General features: G+C 39.5%; 1 protein-coding gene across 18 annotated transcripts in view; it reads left to right on the top strand.

Moving 5' to 3' along the window:
• The window catches only part of RAPGEF4 (Rap guanine nucleotide exchange factor 4), a 310,512-nt gene that overhangs the window by 270,360 nt on the left and 27,452 nt on the right, over positions 1–12,700 (top strand). For 13 of the 18 annotated variants that reach the window (XM_073218685.1, XM_073218684.1, XM_073218683.1 and 10 more), the window contains 5 exons: positions 7,169–7,319; positions 9,038–9,126; positions 9,830–9,860; positions 10,079–10,157; positions 11,325–11,471. In XM_073218685.1, coding sequence (XP_073074786.1) covers positions 7,169–7,319; positions 9,038–9,126; positions 9,830–9,860; positions 10,079–10,157; positions 11,325–11,471 — 497 coding nt within the window. Of the gene's footprint in view, positions 1–4,226; positions 5,229–7,117; positions 7,320–9,037; positions 9,127–9,829; positions 9,861–10,078; positions 10,158–11,324; positions 11,472–12,700 lie in introns of those variants that run through there. The other 5 variants (XR_012123694.1, XR_012123696.1, XR_012123693.1 and 2 more) reach the window with 5 other exon arrangements.

Below are 12,700 nucleotides of genomic sequence, written 5' to 3'. Positions count from 1 at the left end.
AGAACAGGAAGGCTGTAGCTCCAGTGGCAAGCGATACCATTCTACAACCAGTAGGGGCATGAGCCATCTGACAAAGCTGTAATGAGTGAGAGTCAGGAAAACAATGGAGTCTATGATGATACTGTTGTACTTGGACCAATCCTGAAGCTTACTCAGCCAATCGATATCTCTTATGTCAACAAATGCAAGCCTTTGTTGTCTAGGACAGATTGTTACCATACCTGAAAGAATATTAGGTAATAAATTGCTTATATTTAAATTTATAAAAATTCAAATACAGCAGTAATTTTAGTCAAATATTTTGTCTTGGTATCCTAATTTCTTTAGGCTTAGTAGTCAACATGAATTCTATGCTTTTGGAATGGAAATTATTTAGTTTCTTGATTTAAAAAGAGAAAATAGAATACAGATTTGCCACTAAGTTTTAACCAGAACTGCCTTATATGCATTATGTCTCTTATACAGAAACAAATTAAGAACAGTTTCCCTTACTGAAAAGACAGGGTCGCCGTCATTTCTCTGTGAAATTAATCTGGGGATGTTCTCCTTACAGGTTGACTTGGGTCTCTAAGAGGAACTTTAACCAAAATTTGCTTTTCTTATTGATGAAAGAGTTACAAAACAGCATCAGGTTCTTATTCTCTAGATGAAGCCAAGTCTTTAGAAGTATTCTTTAACTTTCTAAGAAAAATTGTAAGCTTAAATTTTGTTGAAGCCAGATTTTACCATTGTAGTCCTCCAATTAGTTCTGAAAAGTGTGTGGTCCATATGTCACTGTGACAGCAGTTTACTTGTGCAGATATGCAATATCATTTCCAATAAGGATAATTTGATTTGATGATATAAATGTGGTATCCTCTTTCGAAGATAATGACTCTATTATCAGCTATTCTACCAAGTATTTCATATACATCTTCCCAGTTTCATATCAACACTATGGGTTATGTACTCCTTTTACGTTAAGGAAGTGAGACTGAGCAGGTAAGTAATTTGCTCCAAGTTATATAGCTAGGAAGTGTTACCCAATGTTTGAACGCAGCCGTGTATTGGATTATGCCACATCCTAACTGCTTTGCCATACAAGCAACTGATTTAAGATTAAAAAGAATATCCAAGAAGTAGAGGCTCCTAAAAACAGAGGATTCTGAAAATCGGTGATAAAAAAAATATTCTGAGCAAGAAATAGGAGGCACATAAAGAAGATAACAGTACAGAAAATGCCCCTGTGAACTCATAGTGAATAAACACCCATGAACATAGGAGCAGCTGTGTCAGTAGTAGGAATAGTATCACAGAGTTAAATCCAGAAATGACAGGCCTTATGAAAAAAATTCCAAAATTGTCCATTTAAAAGATTCAAAATTATTTCCAGAGGTGGATCAATAATGATGATGATAGCTAAGTTTTACTTAGGACCTAATAGTCTCAAATACTGTACTACTTGGTTTACCAGTACTGTTTTATCTCATCCTTAACGGCAGTCCTATGAAGTTTACTGATGAAGAGACTGAGGTCTAAATTGTCAGTTAACTTACCAAGGGTCTCCCAGCTTGTAAGTGGAAAAGGCAGAGTGTGAACCCAGGTGGTCTGATTCCAGAACTTGCATTCCCAAGCACATGTCACATCAAGGGAAGAATAGACTTGGTACTCAGGATGCTGAGATGCTCCACAAAGGCAAGCAGGGTAATAAGGAGGCCCCATAACATAGTGGGAAAAGCAAGGGCTCTGAAGTCAGAAGACCTGTGTTTAAGACCTACATCTCACAAGCTCTATTACTCAGCAATTATCCTTAGCCCCTCTGAACCCTGTCTGTATTATAGAGGTAATTATACCTGCTTTACCCACCTCACCAGGTTGTGAAGATCAAATGAGACTATGTGTGTGAAAGTACATTATAAATCTTAAAGTCCCATATAAATATTGCCTCATATATATAAATTATCGTACCATCACAAGAGGAATATGATAAATGCCAAGAATATACAAAAGCTTTGTCTAGTCATTGGGTGGATGACCCCCAAAGTTTGTTTTCAGCTGCAAGCAGAGATCTTGTATGCAAAGCAGGGTTTTAAAAAACAACAACATTGAAGAGTATCAGTTTGAATGTTGATAAGTGTTTTATAAATAGCTGCATAATTAGCATGTACTTACTGCAAAAAGTATACATAATATTTTAGTCCCTCTTGTAGGCTGTAATGAATCTGCTGTTTCTACATCCTAGGAGGTTTTCACTTACTTTCCCCATGATAATTTTAATACATGGAACCATTATTAACTGAATTAAGAATAAGTAAATGAGCAGTAAAAAAAAAATACAGAAAAATTACAGGTGCCTGTGGTGAGTAAGATAATAACTAGGTAAAAGTATATGAAATAATTACAGTGTTTGAACGGCAGAGCCGGCATGAGGAAAATGACTCAGTGGAATATTAAGCCTGCTGTTGGCAGTGTGGAAAGGCTGGAGCCTACACACTGTGGCCTCCACCGCTTCGGATTCTGAGCCCTAGTGCATCACTGAAAACAGATCTAATTTGTCCTCAGCTATGTTCATGTGATGCCAAAGCAGCTGGTCCAATTCACAGATGATTTAGCCATTTTGATTTAACTGTGTGATCCTGTAGATTAAATGCCCAGTAACTAAAAGGTTCTGTTTAAAAGACGTGCAGACATTTGACATCTGTGTAGATTTAGTGAACCTTGTGACACTGAGTCCAAACATTCTAGAGTGTATCTCTGATCTGTATTTGAGATCTCAACAGAAGGGACTTTCAAGTAATTTAGGTAAAGGATTTTAAACAACTGTGATTTTTTTTTTACTTTTTTTAAATTGAGTTATAGATAGAATTCCAGTGTTCTTGAATTGTTTAAGGTAAAGTCCATCAGTACTCATTTGAGGCTTATTGTTGCCTGTACCCAGTCCTTGACCAGAAAATGTATATTTACAATGAATTCAAGACATGGTTCCTGCTGTTAAGGATTCTGATTTAATGCTTCCATTGGGTGAAAATCTTATGACCATAACAACAGAAATCTCAAGTTAGGATCTGAATGGTCAGTAGATTTAAGAATATTTGGTTAGTAGTGGTGAGCTACAGCTTTCTAAGTTGATCAGTGTTGGACAAGAGAACTTGTTGAAACTATAGCAGAAAGAGTCTAGCTCAGACATGAGAAATCCCATACCTCCCTGACTACCAGATTGTCAAGGCTGCACCAGTGAACTCTTGATTTTCTGTAAGTGCTTTGTCTTTTTGAGGATTTGGGGGGAATCAATTTTTGTATCTCAGATGGATTTCCCTGTTAACCAACAAACTTCTAAGTCACCTACTTCTGCTACATAACATACATAAGCATAAATAAATCTTAACATCAGACAAAATACAACCGTATGGGTAAGCAGAGTACTGGAGAGAGAAATAAAAGAATTGAGATCTAGTCCTAAGAATTCCATTAATAAATTTGGGAAAATCACTTAGCCTCATTGTATCTCAGTTTCCTTACCTCTGAAATGGTGAAGCTGATTGCAACTCATAGATTTATGATTCTGTGAATCATCTAAAATCAGCTCAGTGTGTTAGTGATAAATTTGGCCACTTCAACAATTATGGTCTTTTCTTAATTGGGTTTAAAATAATAATTCTAAATTCTCTTTCAATTAGCCCTTTATGAATTACCACAACCATGTTATCTTCCTGTATCTTTTCTACCCATAAAAATTCAAGCATAACCATATTGCTTCTTACCTGAACCCAACTGTCATGTTATCAGGAGTCATGGCCTTATTTATTACAAGTATGTCCTGATGATTTGAACGTCATTGGATTATTATGTATTAATTTTCTCAACTAATCTGCTCTTCATATAGACATTGGCCCATATGTATTTCAGATACTGTTCTTCAGATATTAAAGTATCTTCTGTATGTGGTATGCACTGCTAATCCTTTCTAAATTGTTATTCATCCCGGAGAAGAGTTAGATTTTTATTCTATGTATGACTTTCTCTATCAAGTGGTTAATGCATTGCTCCAGTTTTAGCCAGAGAAGGTATAGTGGTTGCTGCAACCTTCCTGATGCGTTTGAATTTGTGAACATAATTATATTTGAAATGTTACTCCTTTTGGTTGCATTTTTGACATGTTAAGACCAGGGATCTAGTAGGATGTTCTTATTCTTTGGCTGCTATTTGAAGGGAATATAATTTTTTCTCTCTCCCTGCATTTTTTATAGGAGTTAAATAAAATCTGAAAAATTACATGAATCTTCTAAAGCTGGGAATATTGTCATGGGAACAAATAGAAGCCCCAGCCTCTCACCAAGTCCAAGTCAAGATAACCTGAAAGTAACCATTTCATGTATAATCACTTCCATAAAGCCTGTTCTGTGTCCCTTAAAAATCTGATTCAATAGACTGTTCAGGAATGGAACACTGTGTTCCCTGTGAAGGGCAGAATCCTTGAGCACATGCCTGGATTCAGATTTCAAAGTAGTATTACCCCTACCTTCAAAAACATCTGTAAGGGGAAAAGCAAGACTTTGTGAAACAAATCAGTGCCTACTTTTATTTTTTCCAGAGACAAAGCGATGAACTTCCAAGAGAAAAGAAAGCAAGCCTCTTCCTGGTCTCTCTGGATTAGGTCAGTTCTAGCTCTCAGGAGGCTGTGAAGTTGCTCATGAATAGCAGAGGGCACCCAGCGCTGGTTTAGGTACTGGTCAGCTCTCAGCTCTGGGAAACTTAGAACTTTGGGGGAAAAAAAACAAAAACATCTCTTCCAATGGGATTTTTGCTTTCCAGATGTAATTATTCCTACAATTTCATGAATTCAACCACTAATGTCTAAGTCATTGTGGCTATAGTTTGGAGTCATGGGGGTAGTGATAACAGAGAGAGCCCTGTCTGGATTTGTAAGCCCTGCCATTACTCACTGAACAACCTTGAGCAGATTTCTTCTCTCTGACCTGTTTCCTCATCTGTAAATATTTTCCCTACAGGTTTAGAGAGACCATTAAATGATCATGTGAGCACATTGAGCATATTTATTATAAAGCTACAAGCATTTGAAGTGTTATCCTGTTCCTCCTTCCAATCACATATTCTATCTTTTATTACAGACAAAAAACAGCTTTCCCAAGCAGGAAAGAAGTCAAGAAAAATCTTTGTCCCAACCCACAGAGATAATGTAGATTCAGTTATCCTATCGTATGGCCTTGCAGATTGGCCACAGTGTGCTGTTGATATCACTGTATCCAACACAAGCATTTGCATTGCTTCCTTGAGACCAAGTAAAGACAACCTGGAAAGTTAGAATGATATCTACTTGATATCAACACAATACTTCAAACCATTCCAATCTCATACAAGTAGGAAAGAATCAACCAATCTCTCTCCCACTCTCTCTCTCTGACTCTTGGGCAAACTAGTACAAATTGATTAGTTAAGAATTTTTCATTTGGTATTGCCATGTGCCTGATTATGCTGGTAGGTACCTTAAAAGATAGTGGTAAAATGTAGTGCCCAGCATTGTAATTCTTTGGAAAGAAAAACTGAGTTATGAGTGCATACAACCAAGAAAACAAAGAGTTAATCAGAAAAGAAATAATTTTCACATAATGTGATCTTTCTTCCCTTTTTTTTTATTGTAAGCTCAGAGAGAATTGTGGCAATACAGGTTGAGCAATTTTCTTTTTTACGAATCCTGTACTCAATCTATGAAAGCCATTTTGCAACCCATTTACATGCAGTAAACCTTTGCTTTAAGGTTCCTGTCATTTACCTTGATCGTGATTATTTATAGTCCCTTTAGGAAAGGCCCTTTACTGGTTTAGCTCTCAAGCACAGCACTGTCATGAGGCAGTTTTCTACAGTGACTTTTAAGTCATGGTCATAAGCTAAAGCACGGTCAGTCTTAGACCAGCCATGAGGCATTGGGGTGTTGTGTAATGGGGAAGAAAACTAGTTGGCATTGGGAGTCCTGGATTTGAAACCAACTCTGCCCTCCTGCTATGTAATCCTGGCCATTTATGTTTCTTTACTGTCAGTTTGCTCACCTGTAGAAGGGGAATGATGCTTTCATTACAAGACTATATATAAAGTAGAGCTTAATAAAGGTACTCTATATGCAATTACAATGTAATTTATAAAGAGGGAATTGTTCTATGCACTAATTGTCTATAATATGAATTACTATAAATCACTGAAAAAGGAATGGTGTATTTAATCTAAGATCTTTCTTGATATATTATCTCTACTATAATCCACATGAGAATGTAAATGAGAACAGGAACTTTTCCCTGACACATACTAGACACTCAACTGTTGTATTAATGGATAAATAAAATTTCTAGGTGAAAGTCACTGTGCACTTGATATGGTACAGGATACAAAGACAAACAAAGGAGCTTGTAGTTTGCTTAAGATGGCTAGCCATAAATTCACAGAAACCCATTATGAGTTGAGTTTGTGGTTCTAGATAGCATAAGAAGTTATGGTATAAAAAGTGTGTCTGAGTTTCCTACCAGATCAATGGAGCAGGAACCTTTCCTCTTCCCAGCACTGGGTGAGCTTATCTTCCTCCAGCCTCACTACCCCCACACCCCCACCCCCACACCCAACCCCATGCACTCTTTGTTTCAGTAATGGTTCCAGCAGGACTAGATCCTACTAGATCCCATTTGAAAGGGTTAATTGAAATGTACGTAATGAAGGGGATATAGAGACGTGTGCAGAATTATGGGAACCAGCCGGAGATGGCAAGGCACAAGCAACAACAGGAAGCACCACCCCTAGTGGCAAAGGGCGGGCGAGAGGGAAGGTGGCAGGGGTCACCACCACCCCTAGTGGCGAAGGGCGGGCAAGAAGGAAGGCAGGCAGGGAATGCGATGAGAGAGCCAGAGCTTGGCTCAGCCAGAATCCTCATCAACACCCAAGTCCAAGCAGAGCCGTGTGAGTCTAATTCCTTAGGCTACTATCAAGTTCGCAGCTATTAACAAGGATTGTATGCATTTGACCCAGAAGCTTTTTGTGGGTGGGGCTTTTCTTGAGAGTCTATCGGAGGAATTCCATAGTCCAAAAGACTGGCTTTCTGAAGCTGGAATCTGTCACTTTCTGCCTTTGCAAGCAGCACTGTGAAATGAGTGTGAAGTGGCTAAATGTCTTCCTTGACTCCTGGCACTTACCATGCACAGCCTTCACAAGGTACAGAACAGGAGAAAATGGATTATGCCCTCAACAATAAGAGGAGAGTTGTCCGCCTGGTTTTGCAGTGGGCCGCCATGTATGGAGACGTCCTACAAGAGGATGACGTGGCTGTGGCTTTCCTAGAGGTAAGTGGGAGTCATGCCTTCCAAGAGTGTATCTTCGTCTTACAACACAGGGACTTCCCATGGCCCCGCAGCTTCCCTGGTGAGACTGCAATTGCAAATCTAGACTTGTTAACATGTTCATTCATTGGAAAGGTACTATAAGAAAAGTAAAGAAAAGCATCATCCATTATCCTGCCATTCTGATTCAAGAACTGATAGCATTTTAATGTGTTTTCTTTTGGTCTCTTTCTCTTTGTATTTTTTCTGTAGTTGTAATCACATAGTATCCATTATTTTGCAGGCTGCTTTTTCCACTTCATATAAGGATTTTTCTGTGTCAGTACAGTCTTTCTAATAAACCTTCGAGTAGCTGTACCACAGATATACTTATTTGTTCCCATATGGTTGAATATTTACATAATTTCCAGTTTTTACCTTCCTAGAATGGTAATACAGTAAGCATTTTTGTGTAAGTAGGTCTGCCCTTGGTTACATTCCTTAAAGTGGTATTACTAGATCAAATAATAAATATTTTTTAGGCAGAGGACAACAGATAATTCGGCTGACGAACCACTAGGATCATGAGGTAGTTCTGAAGGGCCATGGTTCATTTCATAAACACTGCTTTAAGCTGAACTTCCCTTTTCCTTCCCATAGCTCCAGCCCCACATTGCAGCACTGACCCTGACATTTAACCCTGAATGACTCACTCTGTCCTCCAAAACTTAGATGAGGACCTTACCTCTATGCAGCCAAATGTAATATGGCTTGTACTTCAAACTTTACCAGTCTGTATGTTCAAGAATGCATTATCCAAAAGAAACGTACCCTCTCTTCCTTTTTTAATCATACTGCTTGGCAGGCAGAGAGGTGAGGAAGGGAGGAAAGGTGGACCAGGAGTGTCCCTCCAGACTGTGGGGTGAAGAACTCTGACAATATAAAGGAATAATAGCTTGGGTCATATGCTTCTGACTCATGGACTCTACCTATTAGAAAGGGACCATTTGCAGATGAACCAAAATGGTTTGTAGTTAAGCTCATAGTGCGAACAGCTCTCCTCTCCTGCCGGTGGGCCCTGCTGCAGAAAAGCACACATAGTTGTTGCTGATGCTTGGTGGTCAGGACAGCAGCAAAGAGTCCTGAGCTGGTGGCACAAACTCCGTGTAGCTTCAGTACAGGGCTGGGGACCATGCCTGCATGTTTACCACCAACAATTAACTACAACTTGTGGTAAATATTAAATAAACAACAAATACTAAAATAATATGCAAAATAAATATTAAAATTTCCCTGAAAAAAATATTGAGTTGAAAAAAGTGCTCTTAACACACAGACTATAAAATGACCTGTTCCAAAACATTGTATTACATGCCATTCGTTATAAATGGTATATAAATAATTTATTTTCAATTAAAAAAATTTTTTTTGAATTTTTTATTGTGGTGAAACATCAAATATAAAATCTGTCCTTTTAACCATTCTTAAATGTACAGTTCAGTGTGCATTAATTACATTCACAATGTTATGCACCCCTCACCATGTATTTCTAAAACCTTTCTCATTTGTAATTTTGAATTTAGACATATTGTAATGTTTTTCTTTTTCATCTCTAGTCCCTGAAACCATGGTCTAGAGATGCTAGTGAAGCAGATGATATAGGGACACATCTTTATTGCTCTTTACAGAATTGTGTGTCTTTTGCATTCTTGTTAAAAGTCTGTGACTTTTGCCAATTACAGGAGTTTTATGTGTCTGTATCAGATGATGCCCGGATGATTGCTGCCCTCAAGGAGCAACTGCCGGAGTTGGAGAAGATTGTCAAGCAAATGTAAGGAAGGAAGGGCTTGGCTTTGGGGTGTGCTTTCCTCAAGTAAGTGCCTGCTTACAGTCAAAACATCCTCTATAAAGTCCTTTGCTCTCAAAAAAGTGAAAGCTGGCTTTTCAGCAGTAGAAGTGTTCTGATTTGAGTGGACTGAGCCTCTGCATAGGTGATGGTGTGATGGACAGCTGCCAAGAGGAAGTATAGAGAAGCACAGATTGTCCTCTGGGATGTCTAAATCAATAAACTTGGGTCCCTTTGGTTCAAGGCAGTGAATCCAGTAATAAAACGGTCAGTAGCAATTAAAAAAAGTTTGAGGGGAATTACTTATACCAAAAATTCACTTTCTGCTGTCAAAGCTGTTGATAGTGAATATTTGTGTCCTCTCAGTAAAAACTTGAAGGTTTTCATATGCCGTTCTTTGAGCCATTGATTAAATACTGACAAGAATGTATGCTACTAGATAGACTTTTAAAGCTGGAAATCCTGGCTTTTAACATCAGTTCCTCTTGCCTGTGACAGGAGCTGATCTCTTTGCTGTTCCCTCCATACTTTGGTCACTTGGTATTAAAATGAGGAGGTTCATATTGCCTCCTGAAGGGATGCTGTGGTTTCATTTTCTAATGTAAGAGTAAAGTTTACATGCGAATGAAGACATTTAAAATAATAGTACTCACGGTAATAAATAATTTGCTTTCTCTATTTCTTGCAGTTCAGAAGATGCAAAGGCTCCACAAAAGAAAGTAAGTGGCAATGGATTAGGATTCTCTAATTATCTTTGTCCAATGGAATGAAAATTCTCCAGAAGTATTTTTTTGCAAGAATAAAATTGATGTTTTTGCAAATGCAAAACATGTTTTCTTCATTTCTTGATAGCTTCCCAGGTTTGTTTCCTCTGAGTTGCAAATGTGCATTGATCATTCTCCCCTTATGGTAGTTGCTGTTGTTTTTATTTTTACAGCACAAAGTTCTTTTGCAACAGTTCAACACAGGTGATGAGAGAGCACAGAAGCGCCAGGCTATCCGAGGCTCTGATGAAGGTGAGAATTCCCTTCCAACTCATGGTTGTGTGATTAAAGTCAGCATAACATCTTCCCCCTGGGAATCATCACTGTAGACCCACAGAAGAGCTTTCCTTTGCAGTCCAAATAGTTTGTTTGGAAGTGCCCTTTTGCATTCCAGTTATTTATGCTCTTGACCTCTGTGCCTAGAGCTGAGGAGCTTATCCACATCTCCGTGGCTCTGCCTGTCCCCTGCTACTACCTTTCCTTGAAGGAAAGAAAGGTTATCATAGAAACCAGCTGTCAGGTTTGCCTACCTTGCGGGAGAGCTGGCACGAAGCTGGCTGGCACTCTGCAATGTCTTGCAGGGGTGGAAGGCCAGGGTCACCTGCAAAGCAGGACTTCTGCCTCGGGAGAGTGCTCTGGCCCTCAGCACATCTTCACCAGTGGCCATCAGGGAGGTACAGGTGCTGGCTATTAGTGGTTGGTTGGTTAAGAGTTAGTTCTCCAAGTATCACAACCAACATAAAATGAATGATAAAATTTTCATTTTAAGCCACAAATGAATCTTGTAACTTAGGAGTACCTCTAAACCCAAGAATTATAGTAGCTGGAATTGTTTCCAGGATTTGTGTGTTCAGAGTTAAGTGTGTGGGTGCCATATATGGGTCTGCTGAGCTAAATACCACCCAAGCTATATGACCCAGCACCAAAGTACACAAACCAAGGAACAAGCGAGCAGGAATGCCAGCGTAGTTCCTGGTCCCGGGCGAAAGCACTCCTGTTTGCAGAGGTGTTAATATTGGCTCCCCACCACCACACCAGACAGCAGTAATACAGTAATCAGCCCACAACACAGCACTTCCTGTACTGTGGAAAAGAAAAGCTTGCAGACAAGGGCTGTCCCAGAAAATTAGCCTAAACTTACTTTGTCTTTTTTCCATTACCTGTTTATAGGTTTTTTCAAAAATATCCATTGTTGTTTTTTTAATTGGGGATGTCAGCCCCGTGCGTACCTATCCTTAGACCAGCACTAAAGTGAGGAGTTTTATGAGGGGCACAGACACAGACCGGTGCAAATAAATACAGTAGTGAGAATGGCAAGATGAAGCAAATTTTTGAGGATGTCTAAACATTTTGCATAGTTTATGGTTTTTTTAAGAATTCCCAAAACCAACTTACCATATTGTTCTGCCTTCCCAATAGTTCTGTTTAAAGTCTATTGCATGGACCACACCTACACAACCATTCGGGTGCCAATAGCCGCCTCGGTGAAGGAAGTGATCAACGCAGTTGCCGACAAACTAGGCTCTGGGGAAGGCCTGATCATTGTCAAGATGAGTTCCGGAGGAGGTAACCACCTTAATTAGTACTGTGGGCTTCTACAAAATAGAATATCCCATCCAGAAACCCCACCAGTAGTTAGTATGGCCCTTCCAAGCTGATCTGCAGGGACAAATTGGTGCTTGTGCTCCCACAAATAACAGAAATAACATAGTTATTGGTGACCTGGGTAAGTGTCTAATATGCCCTGTCTTAGGTACCCAGTTTAAAGCAGAAAGAGGTGAAATGATCAATCTGAGGCAGCTAGAACTGAGGGCTCGGTACGGATGTCAGTCTGGAGTTCTTTCCATATAAACCTGAAGCAGAAAAGCTGCAGGCCTTGGAGCTCTGAAAAGCCTGGACCCTTAGAGGGCATCTGGCTTGACAAGCTAAAGGCCATAGGTTTCCACAAGTTAGAAGTCAGAGGTGGTCACAGGCTATTTCTTTTCAACGGGTGCTGTTTTCCTCCTTACCTGGTACAGAGGGCAGGAATCCAGCTCATGGAATGAAACAAGGACTGTTTTACCCCATGGGATCACTTGGTCACTCTGTGCTTTCATGAGGTGTCATTTACTCATTCACCATGTATTTACTGGTCACTGAGTATGACTGTGACAAGAGAGGATGTGTTAGACACAGCCTGTGCCCCCAAGTTACTCCCAGCCTGGTGAGGAAGTAGACAGTAAATAACAATTAACAATAAACAAAACACAATTAACAATCCATGATAGCAAGAGTTTTGGAATGTGTTGCAGTGAGAGCCTAGAGGAATGGAGCAATACAGTTATATTATCCAGGAATGATTTGATAGCCATTGGGGGATCCGCCAGGATCAGGTGAGCCATTTCTGCCATGTTTATAGGCAAATGGTTTCACTGATGTAGGATTTTAAATACATCTTGGGTTCCTAAGATCTCCCCTTCGATTTCTGCCTGAGTCACAGGATGCAGGATATCTGTCCCTGCTCGTCCTGCTGGCACATTCTTCCCAGAGCAACCCCATGTCCCTTCCTCACTTTCTTCAGGGCTTCACCCACATGTCAGTGTCCCACTGAGAACCCCTCCTTCTTTTCTTTGACTCCCTTTCTAAATTCATAACTTCTCCCGCTTATATATGCTGCTCCCTGCTGTATTTTTTTCTCCTTATCAATGCTCACCCTCTAATCTATTATCTTGTCCACTGTCCACCTCCCTCACTATGATGTAAACTCTTTGGGGACTGGGATTTTTTTTTCTTTCCTTCTCTACTGTATCCTCAAT

The sequence above is a fragment of the Manis javanica genome, chromosome 12, assembly GCF_040802235.1.
Source record: "Manis javanica isolate MJ-LG chromosome 12, MJ_LKY, whole genome shotgun sequence".
NCBI lineage: Eukaryota > Metazoa > Chordata > Mammalia > Pholidota > Manidae > Manis > Manis javanica.
Note: the sequence above shows the minus strand (reverse complement) of the source record. Positions and strands in the feature narration are given on the sequence as shown.